Source organism: Rhinatrema bivittatum, chromosome 2, assembly GCF_901001135.1.
Source record: "Rhinatrema bivittatum chromosome 2, aRhiBiv1.1, whole genome shotgun sequence".
NCBI lineage: Eukaryota > Metazoa > Chordata > Amphibia > Gymnophiona > Rhinatrematidae > Rhinatrema > Rhinatrema bivittatum.
This window is the reverse complement of record NC_042616.1, coordinates 715,289,970-715,309,158: the sequence shown is the minus strand read 5'-3', so window position 1 is coordinate 715,309,158 and position 19,189 is coordinate 715,289,970. Positions and strand designations below refer to the sequence as shown.

Below are 19,189 nucleotides of genomic sequence, written 5' to 3'. Positions count from 1 at the left end.
CACAAAAAAAAATCTTTAAACAGAAAAAAATGTTTTTCTTTTTTTTTTTATTGAAATTTAGTCACTTTTGTTAATTTCTTATAAAAAGACACAACATTTTTTGTGAGGTGTAAGGTGGTTGTTTCATAAACGAGCACAGGTCCCATCCAGATTAACCAGACTCTTATTTTTAAATAATGAACGAACCACCCGCTTATTTGTATCACTTTTAATCAAGAAATTCAAAAATTCTCAAAAAATTTCAAAGATAATAGATTAAACATTTTTTAATGAGAACAGCTCGCTGCTGCGTTCTTTTAAACACACAGTTCCTTCGTAGATGAAAAAAGTCTTTGTATCAATCTTAACGACGTAGTACACTTCGTTATGTCAACTAAACAAGAGCACATATGGCTCTTATTTGGTCTCAGCACTTACCGGTCCAGTGCAGAGACGGTCTCTAGCTGCGGGGGGAGAGGGTTTTGGCCTTCACCGCCGTGCTCGACTTGAACCCGCTTCAGCGGCTAAGTCCAGTCCCGGGACCCGGCTACCGGACCAAGGCACTTCTAAGGGATCAGAATCACCTCAGGAATTCTTGACTTGGGGAGGGACCCTTACATATCATCGCAGGAGAGCGGGGCCAATTCTTCTTTAAAGGTAAAAGATTTTTTTTGATCCCGCTAGCAATCTGCTAGCGAGAGAAGTGTGTCCTCATCTGCCTGGGAGACTGAGAAATTCTGAGGAGCTGAGGTCACTGCAGGGGTATATCTAGGGTGACGTCAGCTTTGAAATCTGACTCCCATCTCCCATCTGCTAGCACAGGAGCACATTACGCACTGGTCCTGAGTTCATCTGGCTACATGCTAGGAAAACCAAAATTTAAAATCAACCCCATGCTGCCAGAAACCAAAACCAAGTCCTTTGCATGGCAGTGTGCAGCACTGCTATTGCTGTCTGGTGGCATTTTCTGTATGCTCCAATTTGCTGTTCAGTCCCTACTGAGAGAAGCAGACACTGACATCTAGAATTTGGGCAGAAAAATACATTTCTAAAGTAAAACGACTCAGTTTTTGGAAACAAAGGGCTTTACCAATTAAAATGTTAGTAAAATGGTTCAATATAAACCATTAGGCTTTCCAAATCTTTATTGCTAACATAAGATGTAAGAAAGGTCATTACCTGCATCTGTACTAGACACTCGGGCTAGTGCACTCAAGAGTTTATCCTCTTCTCCTATCAACTCCAGGCAACAGTAATAAGATAAATCCTGAAACAAATTAACAGACTACTATAAGAAAAAAAGGAATGGTATTTTTAGGCACTATTATTCTACCAAGATCATCTTATACTGCAGGTGCAAAACAGCCAGAGATGAAATGGAGAAATTACTTACCTGATAATTTCATTTTCCTTAGGGTAGACAGATGGACTCAGGACCAATGGGTATAGTGTACTCCTGATAGCAGATGGGAGACTGAGTCAGATTTCAAAGCCGACATCAACCTACATATACCCGTGCAGGAAGCTTAGCTCTTCAGCATTCTCCTCGAAAAACAATTGTGGATATATGTGTGCTCTAATAACTTGATTAATTAGGACTGGTTCAACTGATTTCCAAATTGGAGACCGAAAGTGCACTCAACCGAATAACGCAGACACCCGGCAACTAGGGTGTCTTGAACTAGGGGTAATACCTGGCTTACCCGTGCTTGTCTTGTTCTCTGTGTTTGTCACCCAAGTTTTCCGGATTCCGGGGCAGCTGTGGGTGGGATGCTGAGTCCATCTGTCTACACTAAAGGAAAATGAAATTATCAGGTAAGTAAATTTCTCCATTTCCTAGCGTGTAGCCAAAATGAACTCAGGACCAATGGAATGAATAAAAGCTACTCCCGAACAGGGCAGGAGGCTGCCTGTGGCCCACTTAGTACTGCCCTTGCAAAGGTTGTGTCCTCCCAGGCCTGGACATCCAGGCGGTAGAACCTGGAGGTGGTGTGTATGGGGGACGTCGCCGCCCGACAGATCTCGGCGGGCGACAGCATCTTGGTTTCCGCCCAGGACACTGCCTGGGCCCTTGTTGAATGGGCCTCGACTCGCAGAGGTGGAGGCTTCCCTGCCTCTACGTAGGCTGCCTTGATTACTTCTTTCATCCAGTGGGCTATGGTTGCCCGCGAGGCCGCTTCCTCTTGCTTCTGCCCGCTGTGAAGGACGAATAGGTGGTCTGTCTTTCGCATAGATTCCGATCTTTCCAGGTATCGGACTAGGCATCTATCGACGTTAAGATGGCTAAGAAAGCATGAGTCTTCCCCGTCCTTATGTTAGTCTGGAGACGGCTGCGAGATGGTTTGGTTTAGATGAAATTGAGAAACCACTTTCGGTAGGACGGAGGGGACCGTGCATAGCTGTATGGTTCCCGGTGTGAACGGTTCCCGATAGGATAGCGCTTGAAGCTCGGAGATGCGGCGGGTTGACATATTGCCACTAGGAATGCAGTCTTCAAGGTCAGGAGCTGTAGTGACAAACCGCGTGTTCTCTGAAGGAAGTTCCTGCGAGGAAGTCTAGTACTAGATTGAGATTCCATAAGGGTACCGGCCACTTTAGGGGTGGTCGGATTTGTTTAACCTCTCTCAGGAAACAGGAACCATCTGGATGGGTTGATAGGCTGATGCTGTCTACTTTGGCTCTAAAGCAGGCCAGCGTGGCCACCTGAACCTTGAGGGAGTTGAGACAATCCCTTCTTCAAGCCATCCTGCAGAAATTCCAGGATCGTGGGGATTTTGACTGTCCGTGGGAGGATCTCGCAGTCCTCACACCTTTGAATACTCTCCATATTTGTATGTAAGCTAGTGATGTGGAGAACTTGCGTGCTCGAAGCAAGATGTCAATCACTGCCTTAGAGTATCCACTTTTCTTCAGGCGAGTCCTCTCAAGGGCCAGACCGTAAGAGAGAATTGAGTCGGATCTTCGTGGAGGATCGGTACTTGCCGGAGAAGGTCCCTGTGTGGAGGCAGGCACAGAGGGTTCCCTGCAAGAAGTCTTCGCATGTCTGCGTACCATGGCCTTCCTGGCCAGTCCAGCCACTAGAAGCACTAGTCCCTTGTGGTGTTCTATCTTGCGGATGATCCTGCCCAGTAGTGGCCATGGGGGAAAGGCATACAGCAGGTCTTTCTGTGGCTAGGTCTGGACGGGGGGAGGGTGGAGGTCGATTCTCCGGGATTGTGGCTCTCGTCTGCGGCTGAAGAACTTGGAAATCTGAGCGTTGGATCTGGTTGCTAGTAGATCCATGGCTGGGGTCCCCCAGCGGTTTATCATCAACTGAAAGGCTGTGGTCGACAGCATCCATTCCCCTGGGTCTAGTCCAGGGGTGGGCAAGTCCAGTCCTCGAGGGCTGCAAACCAGTTGGGTTTTCAGGATACCTCTAATGAATATGCATGAAATAGATTTGCATACAACTGAGGCAGTGTGTATGCAGGTCTCTCTCATGCATATTCATTAAGGATATCCTGAAAACCCGACTGGTTTGCGGACCTCGAGGACCGGAATTGCCCACCCCTAGTCTCTCTCTGCTGAGGTAGTCCGCAGAGACGTTGTCTTTTCCTGTGATGTGGGCGGCTGAGATCCCTTGCAAGTTTGTTTCCACCCATGCCATGATGGGGTCTATCTCCAGGGACACCTGTTGGTTTCTGGTTCCTCCTTGGTGATTGATGTAGGCAACTGTTGTGCGTTGTCAGACATGACCGATAGACACGCCCCGGAGTCTGTGGACGAATTGTAGGCAGGCTAGTCTGACTGCTCGGGCTTCCAGTCAGTTTATGTTCCATCCCGCCTCTTCCTTGACCCATTGTCCCTGGGCCATCAGTTCCCGACAGTGGGCTCACCACACTTGCAGGCTCGCATCCATGGTGAGCAAGATCCAGTCCGGTGGGGATAGTTTTACTTCCTTGCTCAGATGGTCTTCCTGTAGCCACCATTGGAGCTGGGTCCGAACCTCTGCTGGTAGCTGGATGGAAACGTCCGTTTCCATCGTGACAGTAGGGAACATTGTAGTGGGCGCATGTGGGCCCTTGCCCATGGAACGACTTCCAAAGTTGATGTCACGAGACAGAGGACTTGGAGGGAGTCCCATACCTTGGGGCGAGCATAATTCAGCAGTTTTCGCAGCTGACCCATCAGTTTCCATCTCCTTGGAGGAGAAAGGACAACCTTGTCTTGCATGGTGTCGAACCGAACTCCCAGGTACTCTAGCGATTGGGAGAGCTGCAGGCAGATCTTGGCTGTGTTGACGACCCACCCGAGATTCTGCAGCAGATTCTTGACTCTGGTGGTCACCTGGTGGCTTTCCTCTGGAGATTTTGCCCTGATTAGCCAATCATCCAGGTAAGGATGTACGAGGAATTCTTTCCTCAGTGTTGCCGCCACTATCACCATGATTTTGGTGAAGGTCCAAAGGGCGGTGGCTAATCCGAAGGGTAATGCCCGGAACTGGTAATGATGGTCCAGTATCACAAAGCGTAGGAAGTGCTGATGGTCTTGATGGACCAGGATGTGGAGATAGGCTTCAAATAGATCCAGTGGTCAGGAATTCTCCCGGCTGTACTGCTCTTAGGACTGAGCACAGGGTTTCCATGTGAAAGTGTGGTACCCTCAGGTAATGATTGACGGACTTGATGTCCAGGATGGGCCGGAATGTTCCTTCCTTCTTGGGAACGATAAAATAGATGGAATAGTGACCAGTATTTTGTTGGTGCGTGGGCACCGGAGTTATTGCCTTTAGGCTGTGGTTTCTACTGCCGACCTCTTGGAGAGGGTGTGGCATGATGATCTCACAAATTTGTCTGGAGGGATGCTGTGGATGTCCAGATAGTATTCCTCTCGAAAAATGGTTAGGACCCACTTGTCCGACTTTATCTTGACCCATCTTTAGTAGAAGAGGGTAAGTCTGCCCCCAATGACTTCTTCCTGTGGATGGATCTGTTGATTATCATTGTGGGGTGCAGCCGGGGCCTATCCCTGAGCCTGCTCTCCTCTTGTTGTGTCTGTTCCGAAAGGACTGAGCCCTGCCTGCGAGGCGAGGTGCTTGGTAGTGTGTGTTCTTGTATGGTCTAAAGCACCGAGCTCCTCTGCCCTTGGTTCTTCGGGGGGGGGGGGGGGGGGGGGAAGAGGAGCGCTGGTTTGTTTTGTTCCTGTCCTCCGGTAGGCGAGGTACTGGAGATTCGCCCCATTTGTTGGCTAGCTTCTCCAATTCGCTTCTGAACAAGAGAGATCCTTTAAAGGGCATCCTCGTGAGGTTCACTTTGGATGCTGCGTCGGCTGACCAGATTTGGAGCCATAGATGTCTTCTGGCTGCCACTGCTGAGGCGACGTTCCTGGCAGAGGTGCGCACTAGGTCTGAGGTCACATCCGTGAGGAATGATACTGCAGGTTCCATCGTCTCAACAGGCGTGGTTGCGTCTCTGGAGAGGAGCAAGCAAGAATGTGCCACCACGGCACACAGGAAGCGATCTGAAGAGTCATTGCTGCTACATCAAAGGACTGTTTAAGGATGGATTCCAGTCGTTTGTCCTCGGCATCCTTTAGTGCCGCTCATCCCTCGACGGGAATGGTCATGCGCTTGGAGGTTGAGCAGACCATGGTGTCCACCTTTGGGAACCGCAGGAGTTCCTTAGCTGTGGGTTCCAAGAGATATAGGACTTCTAGGGCCCGTCCTCCTTTGAAGCTGGCCTCTGGGGCATTCCATTCCAGGTCAGTGAGTTACTGTACAGCTTGCAACATTGGAAAATAGCACGAGGCCTGACAGAGGGAGACCAAGATGGGGTTATCTCTGATTCCACTGTGGTATCCGTGCCTGGAATGTCCAGCGTCTTCAGGGTCTGGGATACGAGAGCTGGTAACATCTTTGGAGACGAATCGCAGCATGGTTCCATCCCTGGGGGGGGGGGGGGGGGGGGGGGGATTTCTCCTTCCTCCAGGGAGTCATCCTCGTCCTCAGAAGTGTCTGTATCCCCGGTAGGGAGGATCTTCCTTAGGAAGGGCACGTCTCAATAGGCCCGAGAGGTGCTTGGAACGTCTTGCGTTTCTGGTGGCAACTGGGACTGGGTCGCAGTCGGTACTGAGTGCGCTTGGACAAAGGTTTATAGCCCTTTGAAGAATTCCACCCAGGAAAATGTCCCTGGGTCCATGTTGATTCCAGGGGATGTTATAGTGGAGGCCCTGAGGTGTCTTCCTGTTTAGGAGCACAGTTGGAGATACAGAGGTCCGGGGTACAATCATTAGTGGATCCGGATCCCTCTACTGGCTGTGAGGGACCTTGCTTTGGTTCCCCCTGAGCCTCTTCGCACTGCTGGCTTAGGGAGGAGGCCACTTCTGGTTGCGCAGCTCTCAGGTGGCAGGCTGGGCAGAAGGCTTGTCCCTTGGACTTCTTGGCAGACAGTGCCATGGTTTGTGCTCGTGGTGAGCTTCAAAACTCGTCTGTGCGCGTAGGAATGCGCGCCAGGAGGCTTGGTTGAGCGCTCCAGGTGCGCCGAAGATGTGCGTGCGGAATTCCTAAAGATGTGCGCGCAGGCCACTACTTGTGTGCCTGGCTGAGATATGTGCGCCGCTGTGCGCAGAGCAATATTTGTGCGCTCGGGCCATTTATGCGGGCCGCTATGTGCGCCGCTGTGCACACAAGTCGGTTGCGCGCACAGCTCAGTTGAGCGGGCAATACGGCGGTCAAGGGGGGGGTGAAATGGCGCAGAAGACCATGCAGACAAGATGGCGACCCTCCAGAGGGTCCCACGTGTGGACCCTCCCACCGGATCGGGGTCTAGCCCAGACGGGGCTACTCAACCTGATGTAGCAGACGCCAGAAGGGACGATCTGTGCAAAAAAATCGAGCCTCGGAGACTGGAGGCTTTAAGAGAGGTTTCTACTTTACCTGATCTCGGCATTTCCTGGTCTCGTGCCGGGGGGGGGGGGGGGGGGGGGGGGGGTGAGGGAGAATTACCTACATAGCCGCACTAGATTCTGCACCCGCTGCCTCTCGGCCACCCTGGGGGCTAAGTCCATGCAGGGAGCCGGCTACCAGACTGAGGCTTGCCTCAGAGGGATCTCTGAAATCACCTCAGGAATTCGACTGGGGGAGGGACCCTTGGTATCACTGCAGGAGAGAGGGGCTCGTCTTGTAGAGGCAAATTTTCTAACACTATTCTGGTGTGTGTAGTGTCCCTATCTCCTTAGGAGACTGAGAAATACTGAAGAGCTAAGCTTCCTGCACAGGTATATGTAGGCTGACGTCAGCTTTGAAATCTGACTCCGTCTCCCAACTGCTATCAGGAGCACACTATACCCCAATTGGTCCTGAGTCCATCTGGCTACACTTGCCCATAAAAAGTAAAGTTCGAGTCTGCTGTGAGCCCAAACTAATATCTTTATTCAGAAGGAAGTGGTAAGCAGGAGTGTGTGATTTGTTTGGGGTTTTTTTTTTGGGGGGGGGGGGGGGGGGGGAAGGAGGGTGAAAATGTATAGTGAGCAGAAAGAAAGGAAGAAGGCAGGGTGAGAGATTACTACTGCACACCAAGGCCATTTTGTACACTTTGGGGTCGATTTTCAAAGAAGCGCGTGGTCGTCCATGTGCACGCAATTCCTGGCATGTGCACATGGAAGCATCTATTTTATAACATGCGTGCACCATAAAAGCAAGTTTGCTTACCGTAAACAATGTTTCCGTAGATAGCAGGATGAATTAGCCATGCTGTCATGGGATCTGTCAATCAGGCCCGGGAGGCAGAGCTTGTCAAAGCAGAGAACAGAGCTTTGCTCTCTGTGGCTGCGCGTGTGTTCCCGCGCTGGAAAGTAACGGAATCTCCTCAGTCTGTGATTAAGTTGTATTGTAGTCGAAGACTTGGTGACTGCCAGGGAGGAGGGTGGGTCAGCATGGCTAATTCATCCTGCTATCTACGGAAACATCGTTTACGGTAAGCAAACTTGCTTTTTCCCCATCGATAGCAGGGCTGAATTAGCCATGCTGTCATGGGAGTCCCAAGCTCCCGATCACGTCATTATGATATAAGTGTTTGGACGTGATCTTTGACAGTGTGGCAGTCACCGTGGACAGGAGGATAGAGATTGCAGTATTGCTTGCCCTATCTTCGCATCAGTGGCTGCTTGCTGGTCAAGGCAGTAATGAGATGTGAAGGTATGCAGTGATGACCATGTGGCTGCCTTGCATATGTCTATGGGTTGCACATTCTTCAGGTGTGCTAAGGATGTTGCTACTGCTCTAACTTGGTGAGCTTTAGGAGTAGACTGTAAATGTAAATTCTGTTTGTCATAGCAGAATTTGATGCACTGCGCTATCCAACTGGAGATGGTGCGTTTAGCCACTGGTAGTCCAGGTGCCTTTGGGTCAAAGGAGACAGAGTTGAGAAACACGGGAGTCCGAGTTCGTTCTTTCTTTGTAGTGTGTTAAGGCTCTTTTACAATCCAGTGAATGCAGTAGTTTTTCCCTATTGTTTGCATGAGGTTTAGGGAAAAATATTGGTAATTCCATTGTCTGATTGAGATGGAATGGGGTAACTACTTTCGGTAGGAAGTAGAACTACCTTCTGTTTATGAAATTGCAAGTACGGAGGATAATGGACCAGAGCTTGTAACTCGCTAACTCTTCGTGCTGAAGTTACTGCAACCAGGAATACCACCTTCCAGGTGAGGTATTTAATGTGTGCCGAGTCCATGGGTTCAAATGGAGAAAGCATGAGCTGTTCCAGAACTATGTTGAGGTTCCATGGAACTGGAGGTTTGGATATCGGAGGACGAATGTGTGTTAAACCCTTCATGAAACGAGTCAGTAATGGGTGATTGGATATAGGAATGTCATTGATTGGTCTATGATAGGCGCCTATGGCACTGAGGTGAACTCTGATGGATGATGTTGCTAGACCAGCTACATATAGTGTATGAAGATAATCAATGAGCAATTCCGGGGAGCAGTCCAATGGTGGTACACCGTTGGAAGTGCACCAGGCAGAGTAGCGTTTCCATTTATAGCTATAATTTTTCCTGGTTGAGAGTTTCCTTGATTGTAACAAAATGAATTGTGCTGAAGTGGAAACTCCTTGTTCTGTCAGGAGCCTTTCAATCTCCAAGCTGTCAAGTGTAGAGATGAATGTAGCGGGTGTAGTAGTGTTCCTTGATCTTGACTGAGAAGAAGATCTTGACGATTCGGTAATAGAATTGGATCCCTGATGGATAGGCGAAGTAAGAAACTGTACCATGGTTGCCTTGGCCATGCCGGGGCTATGAGTATCAGTTGAGCTTTGTCCGCTATGCACTTCTGAATTGTTCTTGTTATGAGAGGTATGGGAGGAAAGGCATACAGAAGGCCTGTCGTCCACGGAATGAGGAAGGCATCTTGAGCGATCCTGAATTGGCTTGGTCTTATCGAGCAGAATTTGGGAACTTGAGAATTGATCTCTGTTGCAAAGAGATCTATGGAAGGTGTCCCCCACTGCAGAAATATGTCCTGTACTATTTCTGTATTGAGTGTCCATTCGGGGGATGAAAGATGCGGCTTAGCCTGTCCGCTCTTGTGTTTGCAACTCCCGGTAGGTAAGCTGCTTGGAGATGTATGCAATTCTTGTGAGCGTGTTCGAAGATTGCCAGGGTCTCCTTGCAGAGGGACCATGAGCCGGACCCTCCTTGTTTGTTGATGTAAAACATTGCTACTTGGTTGTCTGTGTAGATCATGACCCTGCGTCCCTTCAGGTGGTCTTGGAAGACTCGCAATGCATTGCGAATTGCTCTCAGTTCCAATAGATTTATTTGTAGATTCTGTTCTAAGGGTGACCATAACCCTTGGGTTTCGTAAATCTCGAGGTGAGCACCCCATCCCTTGCGAGACGCATCTGTGGTTAGGACTGCATTGTGAGATGGGGGGGGCTGAACAACGCTCCTTTGGACAGGGTGGAATCTAGGAGCCACCATGCTATATCTTTTTTCATTTCTGCGGTCAGCGATACCCTCTGCGTCAATGGTTGTGAATGCTGTTTCCATTGGCGCTTTAGACCCCATTGTAGGCGTCTCATGTGTAACCTGGTGTTGGGAACCGTGAAGTTCGCCGCTGCCATGTGGCCCAGAATTACCAAGGCTTGTCTTGCTGACGGCCTCTGAGTATGTTTCAAGGTGTGTAGAAGTTGACGGAAATGTGATATTCTGTCGACTGGAAGGTATGCTCTGTTGCACGTAGTATCCAGGCATGCGCCTATGAACTGCAACTGTTGAGTTGGTTGTAGGTGTGATTTCTGAAAGTTGATCACTAACCCTAGTTCTTGTAGACAGTGTATCACCCGATGGAGGTGATCCAGTAAGACGTTTGGAGTTGAGGCTATTATGAGCCAATTGTCCAGATATGGAAAAATGGTTATACCTTGTTTCCTGAGATGAGCCACCACCACTATCATGCATTTGGTGAATACCCTGGGTGCAGCAGATAGCCCAAAGGGAAGAACTTTGTACTGGTAGTGTTGATGTCTGTAGCGAAAGCACAGGTAACGCCACGAGGATGGATGGATTGGGATGTGTGTGTAAGCATCCTTCAGATCGATGGATCACATCCAATCGTTGGTTTGAATGAGTGGAAGAATTGACTTCAACGACACCATTTTGAATTTCTCCTTGGTGAGAAATTTGTTCAACTCCCTTAGGTCTAGTATGGGTCGAAGGCCCCCCGACTTCTTGGGTATGAGGAAGTACGGGGAATAAAATGCTGCTAATTTGGAGTGTGGGTGGATTTGTTGAATTGCTTGTTGTTTGCGAAGTAAAGCAATTTCCTCCCCCAGTTGTGGATGGGAATTGTAAATCTTGAGTGTGGAAATATGAGGCAATATGGGTTTTGTTACAAATTGGAGTTGGTAGCCTTGACGTACTATCTCCAGAACCCATTGATCCGATGTTATTCTTTCCCAGGCTTTCAGGCAAGCACAAATTCTGCCTGGAGGAGCTTGATGTTGTGGTGGTGGCTGAGTAACTAAAAAGATGTCGCTTTTGCTGCAGTAGTCGGCTGTTGTGCCTGCTGTCTCTGGTTACGTGGTTTACCTCTTCGTTGATTTGAGGTATTGTTTAGTGGAGCAGGACGCTGGTAGGCAGGGTATGACTGCGTACGAAAAGATTGATAAGATCTATAGGGTCTTCTGGCATATGGTTGCCTACGAGTAGATCCCACATAACGACGTGTAGTCGAGTAAATAGGATTTGATGTTAGCGATTGTACTGCTAGAGCTTCGTCTTTTAATTTACTTACTGCGTCCTGGAATTTCTCTCCGAACACGTTATCTCCTGTACATGGGAGGTTTGTTAGTTTCACGTGTAAGTCTTCACGTATCGAACTTGAACGTAACCATGCTAGTCTGCGGGCTGCAATGGCTGTTGCAGATGCCCTGGATGATGTTTCACGTGCTTCGTAGATTGACCTCAAGAGGTGTCGAGAACACTCTTCCATGTCATGAAGAGGCTGAGGTATGTGTTTCGCAACGGAGGAAATGTATACCTTTCATAGCTTGCATGCACTCATAGAGGTATTATATCATGTAGAACTGATGTTGCATAATTCGTGCAGTTAACATTGAGTTATGGTATATTTTCCTGCCAAACTCATCTACATATTTGTTATCTTTCCCCGGTGGGAAAGTTGTATGCAACTTTGTTTTCTTGAACTTTTGCATCACCGACTCTACTACAATTGATGCATGAGGCAATTGTGGTAGAGTGTATAGTGATGTTTTCTTCATACGAAATTTTATGTCTTTTTTTTTTCTGGAAACGGCTGCTATTGTATAAGGGGCCTCTCAGGATTTTTGTAAGACTGAATGCAGGATATCTTGTGGTGGAAGAGAAGTTGGTTCCACCTGAGTATCAAAAATCTTTAGAAGACCGAGGTTTTCTGCCCTAGGGTCTGTTTCTTTTTGGACTTCTAGATGTAGAATGGTACCCATTTTTTCTAGGAATTTTGGGTATATAAGGTCTTCAGGAGGGGAATACGGCTCCTGTATGTGGTCCTGCAGATCTGAGAGACATTCCACCGATGATGCTGGGGATGTTTGTATTGAAGGAGAATCTAAAGATGTCTCATGGATATGAGTTGGCTAGGCTGGTTGGTTTATCATGGGAGATGTCTGTGGTTCTGCCGACTGCTCTTGATTAGACTGTGCTTTATGTTTCGTAGCATTGTCATCAGCAATATTAGTCATTTTGAATGATGATTGCAGCGTCTCGTAAAAGCCTGCTAAAGATTGAGACAGTTGAAAAAATGCTTCTCTTGTATGAGATGGCATTACCATACGACTGTTTTGTTGTTTGATACTTGTTTGAGGTGAAGTTGTAGGAACTTCCTAACTTTGTGTAGTCTATTGACTGAAGTATTCCTTAAATCTTCCGAATCTGAAGAGGTGTTAGAGGAAAATATTTGTACTATTTCTCTTTTTGAACAGGCAGTAGGTTTACGACATTATTTAGAAGTCGAAGGACTTATCTCCCATGTATCACTCCTCTTTGGTAATTTATTACAGTGGGAGTGACTTGAATACTTGTGATAGTCATCAGATGATGTATCAGTATCCGTGGTTTCAGTGTCTGGAGCAGAGCTGTGTGAAGGGTATCATTTCCGCTTCAAGCTCGTTGTTAATCTTCTGATTGAATAATTATGGTTTTCACGCGCAGATTTTGATCTATGCGCTGAGTTAGATCTATGCGCGGATATGTGCTTACACGCAGATGTAGAGTTATGCGCGGGTATGCGCGATGGTCGACTTATGCGCACTTGTATATCTGTGCGCAGAAGCAGATTTATGCGCATATATTTTTGATGCGGCGCACACATGGGTTATCGGCGCCGATGTGTTCGGCGCCATGCGCATAAGTTTTAGTAGTCGGCGCCGTACGCGCAAGTTTCTCCGGCGCCGTAAGCGTAACTGATCCGCGCGGTGGTTTCTTCTGCGCCATGCGCGCCAGAAGCTGTAGGTTGTGCGCAGACTCCGTCCTCGGCGCCGATATGGGAGTCTGCGCAGACGGCGCCATAGGCGCAGAAGTCTTCGGCGCAGAGGGTTCATCCTCCGATGAGGTATGTTGCGGCTCTATAGGCACTGGGGATTTTCGAGAACCCACTGGCCTTTGATTTTTTGCTTTCCCCTTAGCTCCTAGAGTGGAGGACTTAGGATCAGAGGGCAAAGTTTTCTTTTTCGATGGAGCCGATGAAGTTAGCAGGCCAGGCGATGAATGAGCCTCCGATGGATCCTGTGAGGCAAAAAGTTCCTGAAGCCTATAGGCCCTTTGTTTTAATGCTCTAGGTGACATCTTAGAGCAAAACTCACAATTCTCTCTATTGTGATGTGGTCTGAGACATTGATAACATCGGTCGTGTCCGTCCGTGACCGACATTCTTTTCCCACATTAACAGGGTTTGAACATTTTAATTCTAATTTTTAAACTGAGGCGAAATCAGCTCCGCGTGCGATCCCGCTCGCGGAAAAAACAGACTGAGGAGATTCCATTACTTTCCTGCACGGGAACACACGCGCAGCCGCAGAGAGCAAAGCTCTGTTCTCTGCTTTGACAAGCTCCGCCTCCCGGGCCTGATTGACAGATCCCATGACAGCATGGCTAATTCAGCCCTGCTATCGACGGGAAAAATAAGATATCCCTCCCAGTCCACTCCAATAAAATAAAAAAAAGAGTTTTTAAGAGTTATTTTATTTTTACTTTTTACCTTGCTGCTCCTCTGGAGCAGCAGGAGATTCCACATGCCGGCCGGCTGCCAGCATGCGCTTCCCTGGAACAGCATCGAATGGTGCTGTTCCGGCCTACGCCGCCCCCCACCGTGTGGCCAAGCCTTTTAGAAAATGCGCACAGGGCCCAGCCACACGCACAACTGCCAATATTTGAACGCGCGGGTCTTTGAAAATGTGTTTATTAGCAAAAACTGCTCAGTCATCCAGTTGACTATTGCACTCTGCATTTAGACTAAGCTCCCTAATAATAATTGGCACTCTTTTACATTCAGTGCTGCAAAACACATCAACAGCAATCTTAAAGAATGCTAAAGCAGCTTTGGTACCTGAAGGAGGCAGTGCTTGGTCATGGCACGGTAGCAGGCCCGGTAACACTTTGCTGTGGGTTTATCGCCCAAGCAGTACCCCCATTTCTTGACCATGTGAAATCTCTTTGCATGCCAAATGTGGGTTTCCAGCCAAATGTTCTTTCTTTGCCTGCGGTTAAACTCCAACTGCAAGTTCACATGACGCCTTCGAGCTTTGCGACACTTGTTTTTTGACTGTTCTTTCTTCAAATGGGCAATTTTTTCTATCTGTGTTTGCAGAAACAAGACATTTTTATAATTAAACATGGGTCCATATTCAGTAAGCCAGGGAGCAGCAAAGATATCCAAGTAAAGTTACCAGAGTAGATTTAGACAAATATTCAGTGGGATAAGTTTGCCGCCAGCTATACATTTAGCAGGCTCAATCGGAGGCACAGTACACCTCACTGAAATGCTTTTCCCCTTTCACGTTTTAAGATACTGAAAGGGTCTCAGGCACAAGAAACTGGCCCCCAAACCACTACCAACACCTCACTGAAATGCTTTTCCCCTTTCACGTTTTAAGATACTGAAAGGGTCTCAGGCACAAGAAACTGGCCCCCAAACCACTACCAACACCTCACATCGAGCTATTAAGATGGCGAAAATACAATTCTAAAAGTTTGTCATGAATTGCGTTATGGCCATATCACACAGCCTAATGCCAGGAAAAAAGGTGTAATTATTTCTGGCATTAAAACCATGCGATAGCATGCATTATGCTATTACATGGTGTGATATTGCCCCTTATTTTCATAAATCCCGCCCAAACTCCTCCCTGATCCCCCCCTTTCCAAATATTTGCATTCACGCCACATGCTAATGTTACCATCGCATGCATAATGGTGTTAACGCACACCATAACACGTTAACACCATAACGCATTTTAATGAATGACCCATTTAGTGAAAAAATAGTGGATCCCCTCTGAACTAAACCAAAAAAATGCCAAAGGCAGAGAGGTAAATATTGAGTATATTAACACATACAAAATAATCACACGTTTGCATCTTTTGCCCATCTCTTCTGATACTGTTTCCAGTATATTCTAAACGTGTGGTTATTTTGGTATGATGTGTCACCTATGGGGGTCTCCTCTGCTACTCTCTGTGCAGAATTTGGCAATTCTGTGCAGGGGGGAATTCTGTGCAAATTCTGTGCTCCACAGTAGCGCAGAATTCCCCCAGGACTAGAGTGTGCAAACTTTACAAAAGCAAGCAGAATCACCCAATTAATCAGCACATCACATTGCTCACAGCCCCAGCATGTGCTAGGACATTTTATGCTAATTTCCTTCCCTTGAGTCCTGCCAGACCAGTCCAGATATGTGGGAATATTCCTCCCACCAGATGGAGGCAGAGAGGCTTGACACAGAGGCGTGTCCCTATATAGCCTTGTACAGCAAGGGATTACTTCCATAGCTTCCTGCCCAAGCCAAATGCCTGAGACCCTTTCAGTATCTTAAAAAGTGAAAGGGGAAAAACTTTTTTTTTTTTTTTTAAAGCAATGCAAATCAATTAAACAACAAAAAAAAAAAAAAGAAAGCCTAACCTGCTCTTCTCTTCAGCCCTGGAAAATGTTAAGATAGTAGACCAGCTTCTAAAGGTTCTCTCCTTTTCCTTCTACGTTTTTTTATTTTTGCTTCTAGATAGGCTCTGGACTGGCCTGGCAGGATTCAAGGAAAGGAAATTTAATTAATGGCCTACTTTCACCTTCCATTAGCCCAATCCAGACATGTGGAATGTACTAAAGTAATAATTATCCTTGGCAAGATGAAGCCAATGCCACTTTGTGGACACTTGATCCGAACACTGAATCCTACTTTGTCTGCAGATCCAATCCGTAATGCTTAGTGAATGAATGTAATGAAGCCCATATTGCTGCCCTGCAAATGTTTGCCAGTGACACTAGCCTGTACTCTTGGCCATGTCATTGCCTTTGCTCTAATGGAGTGAGCCTTTAGGCCTTCCAGGACCTATTTTCCTTTTAATATATAGGCCAATGCTAGTGTCCCTTTAATCCAGCAAGTCACGGATGCTGCTTCCTCCTTAGCAGTTCCCATAAAGGGGACAAATAGCCTCTCCAACTTTCAAAATGAATTTGTGACCTTCAGATTTCACAATAAGGTGCTCCAGACATCCAGCAATTGTAGGCCTTCTTTCTGTCTCACAGTTTGTGCCCTAAAGGTGAGCAGGGTAATTGCTTAAGATGGAATTCTGATACTACTTAAGGAAGGAAGGACTGGCTGGTCTGAGTGACAGTGTCATCTGAGATTACCATGTAGGGTTCTCTGCAGAAAAATGCCTGTAATTCCAAAACTCTTCCAGCTAAACAAATAGCAACCAGAAATATCACCTTCAAAGTGAGATCCTTCAGCATTGCTTCTCTTATAGGCTCAAAAGAGTCTGCTGTTAGTGTTTTAAGAACTAAATTCAGATCTCATAGCAGTATCTATGATCACACTGGACAGCACACATTTCTATGACTTTAAGAAACAGCCTCACATATGAATGTGAGGCTATTAAGTGGTCCCCAATCTGGCCTCTATAGCAAGTTATGGCGGCTGCTTGGCTCCTCAACAAATTCAGGGCTAAGCCTCTCTCAAGCCTGTCTTGCAGAAACTCCAAGATTAAGCACAGTTAAGCTTTAAAGGGTGAGATCTTTTTCTTGATAAGTCTCAAACATTCTCCATATCCTGACATAGCAAGAGAAATATCTACACTCCTGGCCTATCATTACCCCTGAGTAGCCTTATTTATGCAGCTTTGCCCTCTCAACATCTAAGCCATAAGAGAATGGAGCAGACTCCTCCAGGACCAACAGGCCTGGTGTAGTCATTGAACATGAGTGATTCTTAGGGATTCCTCTTTCTAGAACCTGATCGGATCTATATACCATGAGCTTCTTGCGCTGTCTGGGTACATCATCAACAACTATCCTGGGTGATCCACAATCCTTAGCACCTGCCCTATTAAGGTCAGAGTGGATAGACACAGATTGTCTCATGGCCATAGCTACACCAATGATTCCACTCCCGAGACTGTAGAAATTCTTTACCTTGACATTTCTTCTGCTCACCATCAAATCCCATTGAGGGCACCCCCCATCTGTTTACAATCTGAATAAACATTCCTCAGCTATTTCCCACACTCCTAAGTCTATGGTCTGCCTACTCAGGAAGTCCACCCACAAATGGTCGGTTCCTGCTATATACAGCAAAATAGTCCAAAAAAAGGAAAGACTCCAAAATTTTGATTTTTCAAGTCAGTCCTGAACATTCAACTTCTTTATAAAGGTTTTAAGCCAAAAAATAAATTTTTAACACAAAATTATTTTCAAACAAAACAATTATTCGAGACCACAGAACTCATTCTGTCTATGTAATGTGTCTATTGTGAACGAGGAAAAAATGTTCTATCATCTTCAGTATAAATCACTGGTTTTAAAAATGGTCCCAGACAATGAAAGAATGCTTCAAAAACGTGCTTAAGAAAGCACAACCATCAATAGTCCATAAAACACACTTATCTTGCCACTCAGCATCCCCTCACTATTTCACAAACTATGAACAAGATTCCACTGTATAATCTTATTTTCTTCTAACACCAGCCATGTTTCAAAGCATCTACTTGTCTCGGGGGGATTTTCCAATCCCGATTCTTAGTTATTTCATTGTAGATGCCGCCACATCCTATGTCATTTTCAGGGGTTGCTATTATAAACACTGCCAAGAGGCCCTTGAGATGGGCTTTTGCTCATGCTAATCACGTCTTTCCTTTTGTCACCTGATTGCTCTTGGTGCTTCCCTGTCTGCTCACATGGAACACACTACTGCAGTAGCCCGACAACACTGACTGCTTTCCCTTTTAACCAGGGCAGCAAATTGATTAAGACTAGCCTGATCACCCTAGCCTCCAGCTAGTTTAACCTGCCATTCTACTTCCATGGCTAAATCAGAGGCCTTGAGTCATCCAATCTCTGCAGTGTGCCCCCCAATCTAACGAACTCATGCCTGTTGCTACTGTTATTCATCCCAGGGGTTCCAGATTGACTCCCATTTCCAGGTTGATACAGACAAGCCATTATTCCCAGACTCTTCCTGGCTTGACTAGTCATTTGGAACACCATGTTAAAACTGGAATGACCACCTTGATAAACCTCTTTGCAATGGACATATATGAGCTCTAAACCAGGACACTAGATCTATGGCTGCTGCCACTGACCAATACTTACAGGTGCAACCAAGCATGAGGTGCCTTCCAAGTACCTATATAAAACTGTCACTCACTGATTTTCCTAAATAGATTTGGCCCCAATTATTTCTTTATTTAGACAGTCATCCAAACAGAGGTGGACCATAAGTCTATCTCTGCATAAAAATGCTGCCACTACAGCAGTAAAGGTTCATGCAGAGGCCAAACAAGACCGAGCATGGATAATGGTTCTCCAGAACCGGGAACCACAGAAACTTCTGGTGCTGCTCCCAGATAGGAATATGCAGATATCCCTCTGCTAGACTCAAGGAAATGATGAACTCCCCTTTCCTTATGACCGTAATTACCAATTTCCTTATTTTCATTTAAAAATGTGGAACGCAGACACATTGATGTAATTTAAATCTAGTGCCAGTTCCCTCTTTTTTTGGGTTGGAGCACTGTTGAAAATAAAAAAAATTAAAAAAAAAAAAAATAAGACAGAACCTAAGGATGACACAATGTCCTACTATAATTGCCACATCTAAAATTAATTGCTGGAACTTATAGGGGCAACCATAATAGGACACTGCATTTTTTGTAATTTTAACAACGTAACGGGGTTAACAGGTGACCGTGCTGATTATGCAAATTAAGTTTACACGCTTTATAAATGAGTAACTAATTTTTAATATTGAATGTGTGGGGTGTGAGGTGTGTGGGTTGAGCTCACTGATATGACTGGTTTACGATTATGTAAAGGAGCATGAATGAAATTTGTTAGGTGTTATCTCCTTTGGTTTTAATATTAATATGTTTACAAAATAGACACCTTAAACAATACACAGCAACAATAGTTTTGTTCATTACTAATGTTTAAGCAAGATTTATGGTAATACTCTGCTATATAAAG

General features: G+C 46.4%; 1 protein-coding gene across 1 annotated transcript in view; it reads right to left on the bottom strand.

Annotated features, from left to right (window-relative positions):
- POP1 (POP1 homolog, ribonuclease P/MRP subunit) overlaps window positions 1-19,189 on the bottom strand; it is a 183,830-nt gene that overhangs the window by 135,096 nt on the left and 29,545 nt on the right. Inside the window, exons 5-6 of the mRNA XM_029591775.1 lie at window positions 14,063-14,311; window positions 1,159-1,246 (exon numbers count right to left, since the gene is read on the bottom strand). Of these exons, the coding sequence (XP_029447635.1) occupies window positions 1,159-1,246; window positions 14,063-14,311 (337 nt within the window). The remainder of the gene's footprint in view (window positions 1-1,158; window positions 1,247-14,062; window positions 14,312-19,189) is intronic.